This window comes from Schistocerca nitens, chromosome 6, assembly GCF_023898315.1.
Source record: "Schistocerca nitens isolate TAMUIC-IGC-003100 chromosome 6, iqSchNite1.1, whole genome shotgun sequence".
Classification (NCBI taxonomy): Eukaryota; Metazoa; Arthropoda; class Insecta; order Orthoptera; family Acrididae; genus Schistocerca; species Schistocerca nitens.
In genome coordinates this window covers 73562202-73580901 of record NC_064619.1, presented here as the reverse complement: position 1 = coordinate 73580901, position 18700 = coordinate 73562202, and the positions used below count along the sequence as shown (strand labels likewise).

The following is an 18700-nucleotide window of genomic DNA, read 5'->3' as shown; positions in this document are numbered from 1 at the left end:
TAAAATACCTGTACCCATGCCTTTTGCATTTAATTTATTTATGCAACCTGTTTTTGTGTTCCATTAGACCATCTTCAGGCCCCTTGCTCAACACAAATTGGGAGGAATACTGTGGTGTCACCGCCAGACACCACACTTGCTAGGTGGTAGCCTTTAAATCGGCCGCGGTCCGTTAGTATACGTCGGACCCGCGTGTCGCCACTGTCAGTGATTGCAGACCGAGCACCGCCACACGGCAGGTCTAGAGAGACTTCCTAGCACTCGCCCCAGTTGTACAGCAGACTTTGCCAGAGATGGATCAATGACAAATATGCTCTCATTTGCCGAGACGATAGTTAGCATAGCCTTCAGCTACGTCATTTGCTACGACCTAGCAAGGCGCCATTACCAGTTTATATTGAGATTGTAATTATGTATCATCAAGAGCAATGTTCTCCAATTATGGATTAAAGTTAAGTATTCCAGCAACTACGTTCTTTTCTTACTAGACTCAACTACTTTACCTTGTTTCAGACCTCACGCCAGTCTGCGTGAGCTTAAATGCATGCATTTCGGCCTCCTCTAGCAACACGGTGTTGGCTCTTCTGCCAACACATCAAATACAACATTGTGAGCAGTCATAACAGGAACCAACTGCACACGAGATTGGATTCCTTCTAATTTACATTGGTCAAGGAGCCTCAAGAGTTGTAATGGAACACTGAAATTGGTTGCATAAATAAAACAAGTGCAAATGAGATGGGTGCAGGTGTTTTAATTTTTATTTCATATTGAACAGTCAAAGTCCTTGTAACCATTTATTACAAGGATGGACAAACAAGGATTACATCATGATGAGACAGAGATATCAAAATCAGATAATGGTTTGTAAAGCATACCAAGAGGCAAATATATAGACACTGGCCGCCGCAATGAAGTAACAATGAAGAGTAAGATGAAGTTTAAGAGAATTGTCAGGAAGAACAATGAGCAAAGAAGTGAATACAGTAGCAATGAAGAATAATGGTGTGTGTTTGAAGTTCTACAAGGCTGTAAATACTGCAATAATGAATACCACAGCAATCAGTTCTGTTCAACAGGAACAGACATCTCTAAACAGCGCCTTCACAGAGGTTGGACAGAAAAATACAAACACAAGCAAGGCACCTATGAATAAGCTTTGGGTAACAGGAGAAATATTCAACTGATCGGCTAAAGAATGAAGTATAATATCTCAAGGAAAAAATACGATCACAGCAACATAGGTCACTCAGAAATGAAAATAATTGGAAGTGCGAGGAAGCTAAGGCAAAATGGCTACAAGAAAAATATTAAGAAACTGATAGAGAAATGGTTATCAGAGGGACAAATTCTGCATACAGAAGAGTCAAAACAGCCTCTGGTGAAATTAAAAGCAAGCATGTCAACATTAAGAATGAAGGAGGAATTCCGTTGTTAAAAAATACAGGAGAGACCAGATAGGTAGGAAGAGTACATTGAAGGCTTTTACTAGGAGGTGGAACTGTCTAGTGATGAGATAGAAGAAGAAATAGGAGTTAATATGGATGATATAGAGGATCCCGTGTTGGAGTCTAAGTTCAGAACTTTGGAAGATTTAAGATCAAATAAAACAGAAGATATAGATAACATTCATTCCGAATTTTTAATGTCACTGGAGGAAACAGCAACCAAACAACTATTCATGTTGTGTGTAGAATCTACAAGAATGGAGACATATCCTCAGACTTTTGAATATCATCCATCCAGTTCCGATGATACCAATGGCAGAATATGTGTGAATTGCTGGACAATACATTTTTGACACTAATAGTATACACAAGAATGGAAAAGAAAATTGAGTATCTCTTAGGTGATGATCATTTGGGTTTTAGGAAAGGCAAAGGTACCAGAGAGGCAGTTGATGCACTTGACAATGGAAGCAAGGCTTAAGAAAAATAAAGATACTTTCATAGGATTTGTCAAACTGAAAACTATGTTTGACAATGTACAGTGGTGGAAGATATTCAAAATTCTTGGAAAAATAGATGTATACTATAGTGAAACACAGGTAATATAAAATATGTACAAGTACCAGGAGGGAATAATAAGACTGGAAGGCCAAGACCAAGGTGCTCAGGTTAAAATGGGTGTAAGGCAAGGAAGCAATCTCTCCCCCTACTTTCCAGTCTGTACACTGAAGAAGCAAACATGAAAATGTAAGATAAGTTCACGAATGGGTTTAAAATTTGAGGTGAAAGAATATCAATGATTAGATTTGATGACACTGCTATTCTCAAAGTGACAAAGAATTACAGGACAGTCTAATGAGTACAGAATGTGGACTGAGAGTAAACCAAAGAAAGGCAAAAGTAATGAGAAGTAGCAGAAATGAGAATAGTGAGCAACTTAACATCAGAATTGGGGATCACAAAGTAAACAAAGTGAAGAAATTCTGATACCCTTGTCAGCAAAATAACACTTGACAAATGAAGCAAGGAAGAGATAAAAAGCACACTACAGCACAGGCACTTCCTATCAAAAGAAGTCTGTTAGTATCAAACATTAGCTTTAACTTGAGGAAGAGATATCTGAGAACGTATGTCTAGAGTACAGCATTACATGGATGTGAATCATGCACCATGGGGAAACCAGATAAGGAGAGAACCTAAGTACACTCCTGGAAATTGAAATAAGAACACCGTGAATTCATTGTCCCAGGAAGGGGAAACTTTATTGACACATTCCTGGGGTCAGATACATCACATGATCACACTGACAGAACCACAGGCACATAGACACAGGCAACAGAGCATGCACAATGTCGGCACTAGTACAGTGTATATCCACCTTTCGCAGCAATGCAGGCTGCTATTCTCCCATGGAGACGATCGTAGAAATGCTGGATGTAGTCCTGTGGAACGGCTTGCCATGCCATTTCCACCTGGCGCCTCAGTTGGACCAGCGTTCGTGCTGGACGTGCAGACCGCGTGAGACGACGCTTCATCCAGTCCCAAACATGCTCAATGGGGGACAGATCCGGAGATCTTGCTGGCCAGGGTAGTTGACTTACACCTTCTAGAGCACGTTGGGTGGCACGGGATACATGCGGACGTGCATTGTCCTGTTGGAACAGCAAGTTCCCTTGCCGGTCTAGGAATGGTAGAACAATGGGTTCGATGACGGTTTGGATGTACCGTGCACTATTCAGTGTCCCCTCGACAATCACCAGTGGCGTACGGCCAGTGTAGGAGATCGCTCCCCACACCATGATGCCGGATGTTGGCCCTGTGTGCCTCGGTCGTATGCAGTCCTGATTGTGGCGCTCACCTGCATGGCGCCAAACACGCATACGACCATCATTGGCACCAAGGCAGAAGCGACTCTCATCGCTGAAGATGACACGTCTCCATTCGTCCCTCCATTCACGCCTGTCGCGACACCACTGGAGGCGGGCTGCACGATGTTGAGGCGTGATCGGAAGACGGCCTAACGGTGTGCGGGACCGTAGCCCAGCTTCATGGAGACGGTTGCGAATGGTCCTCGCCGATACCCCAGGAGCAACAGTGTCCCTAATTTGCTGGGAAATGGCGGTGTGGTCCCGTATGGCACTGCGTAGGATCCTACGGTCTTGGCGTGCATCCGTGCGTCGCTGCGGTCCGGTCCCAGGTCAACGGGCACGTGCACCTTCCGCCGACCACTGGCGACAACATCGATGTACTGTGGAGACCTCACGCCCCACGTGTTGAGCAATTCGGCGGTACGTCCACCCGGCCTCCCGCATGCCCACTATACGCCCTCGCTCAAAGTCCGTCAACTGCACATACGGTTCACGTCCACGCTGTCGCGGCATGCTACCAGTGTTAAAGACTGCAATGGAGCTCCGTATGCCACGGCAAACTGGCTGACACTGACGGCGGCGGTGCACAAATGCTGCGCAGCTAGCGCCATTCGACAGCCAACACCGCGGTTCCTGGTGTGTCCGCTGTGCCGTGCGTGTGATCATTGCTTGTACAGCCCTCTCGCAGTGTCGGGAGCAAGTATGGTGGGTCTGACACACCGGTGTCAATGTGTTCTTTTTTCCATTTCCAGGAGTGTATTTTAAATGTGGTGCTGTAAAAGGATGTTGAAAATTAAGTGGCCTGCTAACATAAGAAATGAAGAGGACCTTTGCAGAATCAGTAAGGAAAGGAAAATGTTGTCATACTTGAAAAGAAGAAGGGAGGGACAATAGGACATGTGTTAAGACATCAGAGAATAACTTCCATGGCACCAGAGGTAGCTGTTGAGTGCAAGAACTGCAAGGGAAGACAGAGACTGGAAGATATCCAACAAATAATTGAGGATGTTAAGTGTTAAGTGGCAACTCTGAGGAGAAAAGATTGGCACAGGAGAGGAATTTGTGGTGGGCCACATCATACCAGTCAGAAGACATGCAACACATTCAGCCAACTGCACAGCAAGAAAAAGGCACATTTTTTGAAGAAGAAGTTGAGTACTTAGATCACATCCTCAGCACAACAAGTACATAATCTACAGAAAAGCACTTAACAGAAATCAGTGCCTTGCCACACAATCTGAGAAAGAGACAGGGTTTCTTTTTCCCCAAAAATAAGTTATTATGCCAAATTTATTCCAAAAACTGCTGATATAACACATCCCCTAAACTTGTTACATCCAAAGAACATCACATTCACAGGTTCAAAGGCATTTGCAAATGTATTTTAAACATTAAATAAAAAACTATGATTAGTGCCATAAACATGGAGACAAATTAGTAGTAGCAATGGACAACTTTGAAGTATGGACTTGGAACAGTGTTGGTACACACGAATGTACATGGATTGGTATAGCCAATCTCATCTGCATCTAATACATCAACAGCAGCTCAAAGGAATTAATCCCCAATTGAAAAGAAGGTTACAGGAATGCTTTATGCTGTAAAGAAACTCCAAATGTACTTATACAGAACAATTCTGACCATAAACTGCTTCACGCAGTGTTCGGCCAAAAAGCTAATATTTCACAAAAAATATGCAGCTTACTCAACAAGGGACAAGATCTGGCATTTGATAGAGATGAAAGAACCTATTTCAATCTAGACTCAGAGTTGCAGGAACCAATAAATAATTTTCCACTAACAACACTAACCATAACTCAGGCAACACGCTAATGATACCTAGTCCAAAGTGGCTAAGAGGTAAGAATAATCTGATCACAGAAAATGCTAATACACGTGCAAGTTTACATTTTTTATTGGATGCAACAACTAATGTTGTTAATAAACAGTGTCCTACTGTGGAGTCCAAACAAGGACCACCACTTAATTATCATCCCCAAAGTGATCAGAAATTACATTCAGCATGCCCCCTCAGCATTGTGTCACACACACAAGAGTAGTGAGGCAGAGAGGATGGTCTGCGCATTTAAGCATCAAACAACAAAGCAATAGAGGAGGTCCCCACACATGCATCCCAAACTTTGTTTTTTAGCATTTACAGGACAACACCTGTCAACAAGAAATCCTACACGGCTGCCATCTACTTGCTGGGCCAGAAACGAGACCGCCACTAGCATTGCATTCAGTGCACTTCCAACCTGGCTACATGGTATCTACATCTACATCTACAGTGATACTCTGCAAATCACATTTAAGTGCCTGGCAGAGGGTTCATCAAACCACCTTCACAATTCTCTATTATTCCAATCTTGTACGAGGTGTGGCTAGAAAAAAACCGGACTAGTACTGGTGAAACAATAAAACGAATGCAATAAGGCTGAAAGTCGCGTGGCCTGTCACGTGACTCTCGCTCCGCCTACTGCTCGAGTTTCATCTGCCTCCTGCACTCAGTCTGCCCGTGGCGTCTGCTTTAAGTAGTTGACATTTTGTCTGTGTGTCGGAAAATGTTGAGTGTACAGAAAGAACAGCGTGTTAACATCAAATTTTGTTTCAAACTAGGAAAATCTGCAAGTGAAACGTTTGTAATGTTACAACAAGTGTACGGCGATGATTGTTTATCGCGAACACAAGTGTTTGAGTGGTTTAAACGATTTAAAGATGGCCGCGAAGACACCAGTGATGACACTCGCACTGGCAGAACATTGTCAGCAAAAACTGATGCAAACATTGAAAAAATCGGCAAACTTGTTCGACAAGATCGCCGTTTAACAATCAGAGCAGTGTCTGAGTTAACAGGAGTTGACAAGGAAAGTGTCGAACAAGTTTACCGATTTTTTCAATGTTTGCATCAGTTTTTGCTGACAATGGTCTGCCAGTGCGAGTGTCATCACTGGTGTCTTCGCGGCCACCTTTAAATCGTTTAAACCACTCAAACACTTGTGTTCGCGATAAACAATCATTGCCGTACACTTGTTGTAACATTACAAACGTTTCACTTGCAGATTTTCCTAGTTTGAAACAAAATTTGATGTTAACACGCTGTTCTTTCTGTACACTCAACATTTTCCGACGCACAGACAAAACGTCAACTACTTAAAACAGACGCCACGGGCAGACTGAGTGCAGGAGGCAGATGAAACTCGAGCAGTAGGCGGAGCGAGAGTCACGTGACAGGCCACGCGACTTTCAGCCTTATTGCATTTGTTTTATTGTTTCACCAGTACTAGTCCGGTTTTTTTCTAGCCACACCTCGTATAGTGCGCGGAAAGAATGAACACCTATATCTTTCCGTACAAGCTCTGATTTCCCTTATTTTATTATGGTGATCGTTCTGCCCTATGTAGGTTGGTGTCAACAAAATATTTTCGCATTCGGAGGAGAAAGTTGGTGATTGGAATTTCGTGAGAAGATTCCGTCACAACGAAAAATGCCTTTCTTTTAATGATTTCCAGCCCAAATCCTGTATCATTTCTGTGACACTCTCCCATATTTCACGATAATACAAACCGTGTTGCCATTCTTTGAACTTTTTCGGTGTATTCCGTCAGTCCTATCTGGTAAGGATCCCACACTGCACAGCAGTATTCTAAAAGAGGACAGACAAGCATAGTGTAGGCAGTCACCTTAGCAGGTCTGTTACATTTTCTGTGTCCTGCCAATAATTGCAGCCTTTGGTTAGCCTCCCCCACAACATTTTCTATGTGTTCTTTCCAATTTAAGTTGTTCGTAATTTTAACACCTAGGTATTTAGTTGAATTTACAGCTTTTAGATTATACTGATTTATCGTGTAACTGTAAAAGTTTAATGAGTTCCTTTTAGTACTCATGTGGATGACCTCACACGTTTTGTTATTTAGGGCAACTGCCACTTTTCGTAACATTCAGATATTTTTTCTAAATCGTTTTGCAGTTTGTTTTAATCTTTATTAGTCGATAAACAACGGATTGATAAACGATGATGTCATCTGCAAACAACCGAAGACAGCTGCTCAGATTGTCTCCCAAAACGTTTATATAGATAAGGAACAGCAAAGGGCCTATAACACTACCTTGGGAAACGCCTGAAATCACTTCTGTTTTACTTGATGACTTTCTGTCAATTACTACGAACTGTGACCTTTCTGACAGGAAATCACAAATCCAGTCACATAACTGAGACGATATTCCATAAGTACACAATTTTACTACGAGCCGCTTGTGTGGTACAGTGTCAAAAGCTTTCCTGAAATCCAGGAATACAAAATCGATCTGAAATCTCTTGTCAATAGCACTCAGCACTTCATGTGAATAAAGAGCTAGTTGTGTTTCACAGGAACGATTTTTTCTAAACCAATGTTGACTATGTGTCAATAGACCATTTCCTTCAAGGTAATTCAGAATGTTCGAACACAATATATAATTTAGTGGATTACTCCTACTAGCTTTCTTGAATATTGGTGTGACCTGTGCAACTTTCCAGTCTTTGGGTACGGATCTTTCGTCGAGCGAACGATTGTGTATGACTGTTAAGTATGGAGCAAATGCATTAGCATACTCCGAAAGGAACCTAATTGTTATACGGTCTGGACCAGAAGACTTTTCTTTTATTAAGTGATTTGAGTTGCTTCACTACTCCGAGGATATTCACTTCTACGTTACTCATGCTGGCAGCTGTTTTCGATTCGAATTCTGGAATATTTACTTCGTCGTCTTTTGTAAAGGCATTTCAGAAGGCTGTGTTTAGTAAATCTGCTTTGGCAGCACTGTCTTCGATAGTATCTCCATTATTATCGCGCAGAGAAGGCATTGATTGTTTCTTGCCACTAACATATTGCACATACGACCAGAATCTCTTTGGATTTTCTACCAGGTTTCGAGACAAAGTTACGTTGTGGAAACTGTTATAGGCATCTCGCATTGAAATCCACGCTAAGTTTTGAGCTTCTGTAAAGAATCGCCAATCTTGAGGATTTTGCATCTGTTTAAATTTGGCATGTTTGTTTCGTTGTTTCTACAACAATGTTCTAACCCATTTTGTTTACCAAGGAGGATCAGCTCTGTCATTTATTAGTTTATTTGGTATAAACCTCTCAATTGCTGGCGCTACTATTTCTTTGAATTTAAGCCACATCTAGTCTACACTTATTAATTTGGAATGAGTGAAGATTCTCTCTCAGGAAGGCGTCAAGTGAATTTTTATCTGCTTTTTTGAATAGGTATATTTTTTGCTTATTTTTCGAGGATTTGGGGATTACAATATTCAATCTCACTACGACAGCACTGTGTTAACTAATCCCTATATCGGTTTTGATGCTGGTTATTATCTCAGGATTATTTGTTGCTAAGAGGTCAAGTGTGTTTTCACAACTGTTTACTATTCGCGTGGGCTCATGAACTAACTGTTCGAAATAATTTTCAGAGAATGCATTTAGCACAATTTTGGATGATATTTTATGTGTACCTCCGGAATTAAAAATGTAGTTTCGCCAACGTATCGAGGGTAAATTAAAGTCACCATCAACTATTATCATATGAGTCGGGTACGCGTTTGAAATCACACTCAAGTTTTCTTTGAACCTTTCAGCAACTGTATCATCTGAACTGGGAGGTCAGTAAAAGGATCCAATTATTATTTTATTCTGGTTGCCAACAATGACCTCTGCCCATACTAACTCACAGGAAGTATCTACTTCAATTTCGCGACAAGTTAAACTACTTCTAACAGCAACAAACACGCCACCGCCAACCATGTTTAGCCTATCTTTTCGGAACACTCTTAAGTTCTTCACAAACATTTGGCTGAGCTTATATCTGGCTTTAGCCAGCTTTCAGTGCATATAACGATTTGAGCATCAGTGCTTTCTATTAACGCTTGGAGCTCTGGTACTTTCCCAACACAGCTACGACAATTCACAACTGTTATACCAATGGTTCCTGTATCTATGTTCTTTCTGTGTTCAGCCTGCACCCTTTGTGACTGAAAGCCCATCTTGTGTTTTCCCCGAGACCCTCTAACCTACAAAACCACCCAGTCCATGCCACACAGCCCCTGCTACTCGTGTAGCCGCCTCCTGCATATAATGGACACCTGACCTATTCAGTGGAACCCGAAACCCAACCACCCTTTGACACAAGTCAAGGAATCTGCAGCCCACATGGTCACAAAACCGCCTGAGCCTCTGATTCAGACCCTCACTCGACTCTGTACCAGAGGTATGGGTGCCTGTCTTTAAGAACTCACAGCTGCAGATGCCCACTATGCTGGTAATCTCCCTGGCACATCTCATGTACGAGGTCACCACCAGGTAAGGCTTACAATGGCGGCATCAGAACCAGCTGTGGTCACAACTGCTTCCATGACTATCACTGCCACCACTGCATACTGAGCAGGTAAATGCACTGCAGCCACTATCTCCAGCCTCAGCTGGGATCAGCAACAGAGTGGCTACAAAGTGATGTCACACCTCACTGGCCCCAGAATCACACAGACTGAGCCCAGACTTGGACAAGCCGGGTACCGAGGCAAGTGGATGCCACATCCAACATAGCTCTTTCATAGTCGATGCCACATCCGACATAGCTTTCTCCTCACCTTCAACATCTCCACAGGACATCACGAGGGGTGAGCCATCGCCCTGTTCCCCAGCCCCTTTATACTACCAGATGCCAGGGCTAAAACTCTTCCTCCTCATCGGACCAGAAGGTGTTGTTCAAGTCTAAGCACCAACCTCGTGGAAATTGGGATATGGTATCATATAGCAATATCAGTAATCGCTTTACATGGTGTACTTTCCTTTGTGGGAAAGAATCTATTACCCCAACAAAGTTTGTCAAACGTTTTGCTACATGGAAAAACAAAATGTGGTTTCTCAATCTGTTTATGTGTATTTTGTCAATGTCTCAAAACAAAGATGATGTGACTTACCAAACGAAAGCGCTGGCATGACGATACACACACCAACAAACACAAACATACACACAAAATTCAAGCTTTCGCAACAAACTGTTGCCTCATCAGGAAAGAGGGAAGGAGAGGGAAAGACGAAAGGATGTGGGTTTTAAGGGAGAGGGTAAGGAGTCATTCCAATCCCGGGAGTGGAAAGACTTACCTTAGGGGGAAAAAAGGACGGGTATACACTCGCACACACACACATATCCATCCACACATATACAGACACAAGCAGACATATTTAAAGACAAAGAGTTTGGGCAGAGATGTCAGTCAAGGCAGAAGCGCAGAGGCAAAGATGTTGTTGAATGACAGGTGAGGTATGAGTGGCGGCAACTTGAAATTAGCGGAGATTGAGGCCTGGTGAATAACGGGAAGAGAGGATGAAGAGCAAGTTCCCATCTCCGGAGTTTGGATAGGTTGGTGTTAGTGGGAAGTATCCAGATAACCCGGACGGTGTAACACTGCGCCAAGATGTGCTGGCCGTGCACCAAGGCATGTTTAGCCACAGGGTGATCCTCATTACCAACAAACACTGTCTGCCTGTGTCCATTCATGCGAATGGACAGTTTGTTGCTGGTCATTCCCACATAGAATGCATCACAGTGTAGGCAGGTCAGTTGGTAGATCACGTGGGTGCTTTCACACGTGGCTCTGCCTTTGATCGTGCACACCTTCCGGGTTACAGGACTGGAGTAGGTGGTGGTGGGAGGGTGCATGGGACAGGTTTTACACCGGGGGGCGGTTACAAGGGTAGGAGCCAGAGGGTAGGGAAGGTGGTTTGGGGATTTCATAGGGATGAACTAAGAGGTTACGAAGGTTAGGTGGACGGCGGAAAGACACTCTTGGTGGAGTGGGGAGGATTTCATGAAGGATGGATCTCCTTTCAGGGCAGGATTTGAGGAAGTCGTATCCCTGCTGGAGAGCCACATTCAGAATCTGATCCAGTCCCGGAAAGTATCCTGTCACAAGTGGGGCACTTTTGTGGTTCTTCTGTGGGAGGTTCTGGGTTTGAGAGGATGAGGAAGTGGCTCTGGTTATTTGCTTCTGTACCAGGTCAGGAGGGTAGTTGCGGGATGCGAAAGCTGTTGTCAGGTTGTTGGTGTAATGCTTCAGGGATTCCGGACTGGAGCACACTCGTTTGCCACGAAGACCTAGGCTGTAGGAAAGGGACCGTTTGATGTGGAATGGGTGGCAGCTGTCGTAATGGAGGTACTGCTGCTTGTTGGTGGGTTTGATGTGGACGGACGTGTGAAGCTGGCCATTGGACAGGTGGAGGTCAACATCAAGGAAAGTGGCATGGGATTTGGAGTAGGACCAGGTGAATCTGATGGAACCAAAGGAGTTGAGGTCGGAGAGGAAATTCTGGAGTTCTTCTTCACTGTGAGTTCAGATCATGAAGATGTCATCAATAAATCTGTACCAAACTTTGGGATGGCAGGCTTGGGTCACCAAGAAGGCTTCCTCTAAGCGACCCATGAATAGGTTGGTGTATGAGGGGGCCATCCTGGTACCCATGGCTGTTCCCTTTAATTGTTGGTATGTCTGGCCTTCAAAAGTGAAGAAGTTGTGGGTCAGGATGAAGCTGGCTAAGGTAATGAGGAAAGAGGTTTTAGGTAGGGTGGCAGGTGATCGGCGTGAAAGGAAGTGCTCCATCGCAGCGAGGCCCTGGACGTGCGGGATATTTGTGTATAAGGAAGTGGCATCAATGGTTACAAGGATGGTTTCCGGGGGTAACGGATTGGGTAAGGATTCCAGGCGTTCGAGGAAGTGGTTGGTGTCTTTGATGAAGGATGGGAGACTGCATGTAATGGGTTGAACACCGTCCGGGTTATCTGGATACTTCCCACTAACACCAACCTATCCAAACTCCGGAGATGGGAACTTGCTCTTCAATATATCCTCTCTTCCCGTTATCCACCAGGCCTCAATCTCCGCTAATTTCAAGTTGCCGCCACTCATACCTCACCTGTCATTCAACAACATCTTTGCCTCTGCACTTCTGCCTCGACTGACATCTCTGCCCAAACTCTTTGTCTTTAAATATGTCTGCTTGAGTCTGTATATGTGTGGATGGATATGTGTGTGTGTGCGCGAGTGTATACCCGTCCTTTTTTCCCCCTAAGGTAAGTCTTTCCGCTCCCGGGATTGGAATGACTCCTTACCCTCTCCCTTAAAACCCACATCCTTTCGTCTTTCCCTCTCCTTCCCTGTTTCCTGATGAGGCAACAGTTTGTTGCGAAAGCTTGAATTTTGTGTGTATGTTTGTTTGTGTGTCTATCGACGTGCCAGCGCTTTCGTTTGGTAAGTCACATCATCTTTGTTTTTAGATATATTTTTCCCAAGTGGAATGTTTCCCTCTATTAATTTTTGTCAATGTCTGCTATATAAAACAACATAGGCCTTGCTAATATTGCAGAAATTGCAACATACACCAAATAAACAAAACTGTTATGGTACAAATGGTCATTTTTATAACACAACGGAATATAATTCATGAAGTACCAATATCAAATGCCTGTTACGCTTACTACAAGCCAAACTTTTATGTTAGGAAATAGTTTCACTTTTCATTCATACATTCTAGCTTCTGAAGCATGAGATAGAAAAGTAGTAGTACAAAATATTTATGTAAATTTAGAATCGTCATATTCTTTCATAAATTGTGTGATGTCCCCATTTCTTCTCCTCACTCGTTCTAACGAACAATCTTGTCAACACTAATTCTGTAACTATTCCTACCAGCGTCAAAACTTATTCTCCGGTTAACTTCACTAATCCTTCCACAGTCACCGGTTTAGTTACCTGCATTTATTCTCTGGTTAGGTGTTATTACACGTTCCTACAATACATTTCCTGCACTACTCCCAGAATAGAACTCTAGTGGCTGCTACCCGGGAACTGTTCAACTGGCCTTTACTAGTGTAGCAGTCTGGCAAAAAATTTTCTTTCAAAATTTCATTTTCTTGGATACACCGACAAGATAATATGTAATGTTTCTTACTTGTTATTTCTGTTAGTCATTTATTTCCACTCTGGTAGTCTGAATCTATGGATTTCGCTAGTAATTGTAACAACGCTGGTCACTCGCAAACCCAGACAACCACATGAACAGCGATTGGTATTCACCCATTTGGCTTTATTCCACTTAGCTCGCATAGCCCCATCCCTTTCTGTGTGCCTGTGTGCAGGAAAGTTAATTTCTACATGCAACGGGGATTCTGCTGGCAGAGACATAATGTACACCATGCACACATTCAAAAATCAACTTATGATTCATTCAGAAATCAACTTAGAACTTGGTCAAAAATTCAAAAACCAACAGGGATGCATTTCAAAATTGTATGAATAATCACTAGACCAATGTGCACTGGATGCTAGGCGGTTTGCGAGGCAAGGTCCTACTCCTCATGAATATGAATTTGGCACCCCCTGAAAATGCCACCCGGGGCAGATACCCCGGTTTTCCCCCCACCCCCTAGATCAGGGCCTGTTGCACACTCGTGAATCTGGCAGCTTAGGCAGGCGCCAGTAAAATTTTTCCGGGTGCATCTGTCTGCTTGCTGCTGTTGCTTATACAGCTAACTGCCATACTTCTGCAGCCAGAAGTGGGAGAAGGTACTACTCATACGCGACTCAACTGCGCATGTGCATGAGCTTGCTCGCAACTGCTCAAACTAATCTAATGTAAGCAATTGTGATGTCACGCTCATCAGAGGCAATTTGTTGTTATGACACATTGCATAGTCTTCCTAAAGCCTTTGATACATTTTGCAGTTGGCAGACGCTTCTATGAGCACTGTGTTTTGTTGTTACATATGGCGTATTTCTTTTCCTTTTCTTTTTTTTCCCTCTTGTTCAGGTTTTATTGCTGCAGTATTATTCTGCAGTAGTGAGGTACTTTGTTAGATTATTGGTTCTTACCAGTCAAAGTTACAAAAATTTAACTGAAAACTAAAACAATGAAAAATTCCTGGGATTCTCAAAAATTCCCGGGTTTTTCCCGATTTCCTCCCAGATGAAAAAATTCCTGGGTTTTTCCCAGATCTCCTGGTTGTCCCGGGTCATATACACCATGTGTATAGTTCATTCTATGCAGCTTCTAGGACATTCCTGGAAGGCATACAGACATGAGATTTTGTGTTCAGTTCTCTATTATTTCTACGGCTGAAAATCATGGATAGAACACAAATGACAAGCTTCAGATTTTAGCACAATTTAGAACAATCTAGATGGAATTACTTGTAAAGGTCATTTGATCATGGACTCATATTAAGAATTTATTGTCTTTACCACTAAACTTTAGAATGCCTATAATGGCCACTCTTGCCCAAAAAATGCTAAAATTAGTACTCAACTTCTGTCACACTTATCAAAAAATTATTTTTCATAGTGCCATACATATCCATTCCATTTCTAGTTAAAGTATTTTTTATAACACATTTTGCTCTGCCTTAATAAACCAAATACTGTCCATATATAATTTTTAACCTTCTTTTTATAATGTCTAATATTATATGAGACTCAGTCCTTTTCAGGTTGATTTAAGTTGTCTTAAGATTTCCATTTGCCACTACAAATTTTAGGGTTTGATACAACCATTTTTTTAACATCTGTTATCCAACCCGCATGGTCTCCTTACTCAAGGAAATGCTCTTGCACATTATTATAGAGCTGCCTCTGGTGTATAAAACATAGAAGTCACTTTTAGGTATGGGACACAAGTGAAATTATAGGGACACTGTCATAGACTGTGAATTTTATCAACATTCATGAACATGGCATTCTAGATCTTCTCTGCCAGTCACATGTAGAACAAACTATGTTGCTACTATTGTGTGTGTGTAATAAAGGTACAAATTTACTACCTGACCATGATATTTTTGCACTTGGTCTCTCACGGCTGTTATCAGAAACAAGCAGTGGCCTTACAGTAAACAAGCACAGCAATGACTAAGGAAAATGCATCGCACTATGAATGATTTCAAGACAATTATGCATGTACTATCTAGTGGTCAGCATCCACTTGTGGAATATCACAATACCAACGCACAACAATCTGACCAAAGTGCACTCACTCCCAGGTGCAATAATATTGTGGTCAACTGTTACATATAAAGAAGGGAGCATGGATCAAGGCAAGCTATAGCATGCTAACAGCAACTGGAAGCAGTATATTTTTATAAAATAATACTTGAGGTCCACATTACAGTAATGCTGCACTGTTCATGTTCTTCCTTGATTTACCTGCAAGGGGTTTTCCTCAGCACCATTAAACAAGAAAATTACATTATGCTTCAGAGGCACATCCGTCTGAGACAGTACTCTTAGTACTTCAAGCATGACTGCACAATTGATGCCATCATCACTGGCACCTGCAACACAAGCATAACCAAATAAGCAGCAATGTCATATGAAAGTGGGTGTTTTACAAAAGATTATAAAAAGGCTGTAATGAACTCCAGTACCCAGCACAAACTTGACAACAAAAGAAAACTATGCAGTGCTTTTTAATAGTCGACATATGTGAGCATCAAAAGAAAATATGCCTTTTCACATTGCTCATTGCTTGCCTACAACAGCTCACACATTTATGATAGGCAGATCAAGTGAACAGTCTCAAAATGAACCATCTGGCAATAGATGAACCACAACCAAGAAAGTAAACATGTAAGGGAATACAACAAAGCCCAGTTTTGTTTTTCTGCCCTTCACGCTAAAATTACTAATATTTCATGTAAATAGAGGATAATTTTTTAATGCAGAGATGAAGCTGCACTGGTGCAGATCAGTAGTGCACTGCCTGTTTTAGCAAGATGCAAATGGCTGAAACAAGTGATTTTTTTCTTATTCATTCAACATACTGTAAGTGATTTTTCTTATTTGTTCAACATACTATAAAATTCTAACAAGTGCAATCAAGAAGGCCAAACAGTTGCACTATGTACAAAAAATTTGCAACTCAAACAATAAAATAAAAACCATATGGCACAACATAAAAGTGAGACAAATAGGAATATAAAACCTGACAATAATAAACACAAAGTTGCAGCCTCAGATTTCAACATTTTTTTTCTCACTATAGCTGAAAAAACAGTGAACCATAATAAACAGTCTCACATAGAAGCTATTGAACTACTTAACCACATGCAAATAACATCTAAAGTACAACCCCTAAAGAAATTGAAAAAAACCATAAAATTACTCAAAAACTCAGATTCCTGTAGATACGATGGCATATCAAGTAGGATTTTAAAATCATGTGCAGAACTAATCAGTTATATATTGTGCTATTTGTGTAACCAATCTATGGAAACTGGTGTGTTCCCAGATAGATTAAAACATGCAGTAGTGGTGCCAATCCACAAAAGTGGAGCAAGGGATGAAATATCCAACTATTGGCCCATCTCTCTGCTGCCACTGTTCTCAAAGGTATTTGAGAGAATAGTGGATGATAGGATTTATAGTCACACTACACAAAATGGCTTACTGGTGCCTACACAGTTCGGCTTTCGTAACGGCTCCTCCACAGACAGAGCTATATTTAACCTAACATATGAAATTTTAGGTGAACTAAATTACAAAAGGTATGCAATGGGGATATTTTGTGACCTCGCCAAGGCATTTGATTGTGTAGATCACAGCACACTCTTAAGAAAGCTTCCATATTATGGCATTAAAGACAAATCTCAGTTATGCACAGAGTCTACTGTTATTATTAGGACAAACAACAGTAAAGTAGTTAAAGGGAGTGTTAAAATGCTCTGAAGGGATATGAATAGAGAACACAGAGTGACAACAAGAGATTATTTCAGCCAGAGGTTGAAAATACTGCTTCAGTTGTAAAATTCTTTTATTATCACATGACCGGTTTCGGGGCTCTTATATGCCCATCTTCAGGTGTCGTAACTTGGTGCTGTGGTCCCCACGCACTGCAGTGGATGTGTACTAGACGCAGTGTGCTACCTATGAGTGCAGAACTGAGAGATTATTGATTGAACTCAAGCATTCCATGAAAATATGTAGGCTATGTACGTTTTCAGTGAATGTAGTCATTAATAATGGCACAAAAACATATTTCAGACAGAGGACAGCTCCACAATAGTCCATAATTCTTCAAGCACTTCAATTATTTCAAAAGTAAGTATTTATAACAAATTACCACTGTCCAGAAATTCATCACATTACTGACTTGATTCTCAGTCTCCTGTTTTCTTAAGACAAGTTAAGGCATCAATTCCACCCTGTCCTACATTTAAGGGGATATTGCAGCTCAAAGTCCAGTGTGGAAAAACTGAATTTCATTTATCTGCGTGTGTTTATTGTCAAATGCATGCAAACCTCTTCCTATGTGTCTAGTACTTTTACAGTACTCAACTCCTATTTATGAAAGTAATACATTGTGCAATTTCAAAAAGTCTAACTTACCTGGGCTTGTAGGAACTGAATCAAAATGACAGTTGAACATAACCGCTGACGAGGACCAATTTCCAGCTGAGGATAACTTCACAACAACATTCTGTATATTTTCATAACAATTTACAAAACCATATGGCCTGAAAGCCAGTATATAGCAGCCAGTTGGCTTTTGCAGATCAAGAGTAAGCAGATGCTGTGGTTTAGCTCGCTGCATTATAAAACCTATTTCTCTCTTCAAAAAGTCAACAGCGAAAATTTCATTCTCATAACTGCCAACAACTCTTGGACCCATACTTGTCAAATGTTGAAGATGATGAATAGCATTTTCTGCTACAAACATTCCTTGCTTTGCATCCTTGATATAAACTGGTTTTGGCAGCTGATTATTTAACATTGTGCATCCAAGAAAAAGTATTACACCAATCACCAAAATCAGGACAGCAGAATACCAAGGATATGTGCCATTTTGATGGAATGGTCTTGTACTTTCTGGGAAAAATTCGGTTCTTTCATCTGTACTTTCTCCAAAGCGAGACCTTAAACGGATATTTCCAGTCTTCTGAAAAAAAAGAAATGAGAAAAACATGTAACTGGATATGTGTGAAAAAGAAATAAATACAATCATGATATCATACTAATATTATCTACTATAGAGGGGGAAGCATAATCATTAGCACCCAAAATAGGAAGAACTGAAATATCAGTGATAGACGTAAGTTTAAAAGCATAACTGCATCTATAACTATTGGAATTTTCTAACATTGCTTCACTACACTGTGACAGGAAACAAGGGAAGGAAAGAGTGTACGTACAGAAGGTATAAGGAAGCGAAAGGCCAACAGATTACTCCTCATTAACTGTTACTTTCAGATAATTTCCTGTAATTTTTGCCTTTTCACATTTAGATTGTGGAACAGCTGATTTATTCCCTTTACCCCAGCTGCTCCAGTGCCCCTCAATATTCCACATAAAAGTTG

The 18700-nt window shown here is 41.6% G+C and overlaps 1 protein-coding gene across 4 annotated transcripts in view; it reads right to left on the bottom strand.

The window, feature by feature from the left end:
• The window catches only part of LOC126262474 (endoplasmic reticulum metallopeptidase 1-like), a 254455-nt gene that overhangs the window by 184166 nt on the left and 51589 nt on the right, over positions 1-18700 (bottom strand). For 3 of the 4 annotated variants that reach the window (XR_007546733.1, XM_049959136.1, XM_049959137.1), the window contains 2 exons: positions 17733-18282; positions 15552-15679 (listed from right to left, as the gene is read on the bottom strand). Coding sequence is in view for 3 of the 4 variants with exons in the window: in XM_049959136.1 (XP_049815093.1) it covers positions 15552-15679; positions 17733-18282 (678 nt within the window). In the remaining variant the exon portion in view is untranslated. The remainder of the gene's footprint in view (positions 1-15551; positions 15680-17732; positions 18283-18700) is intronic. The other variant, XM_049959138.1, reaches the window with a different exon arrangement.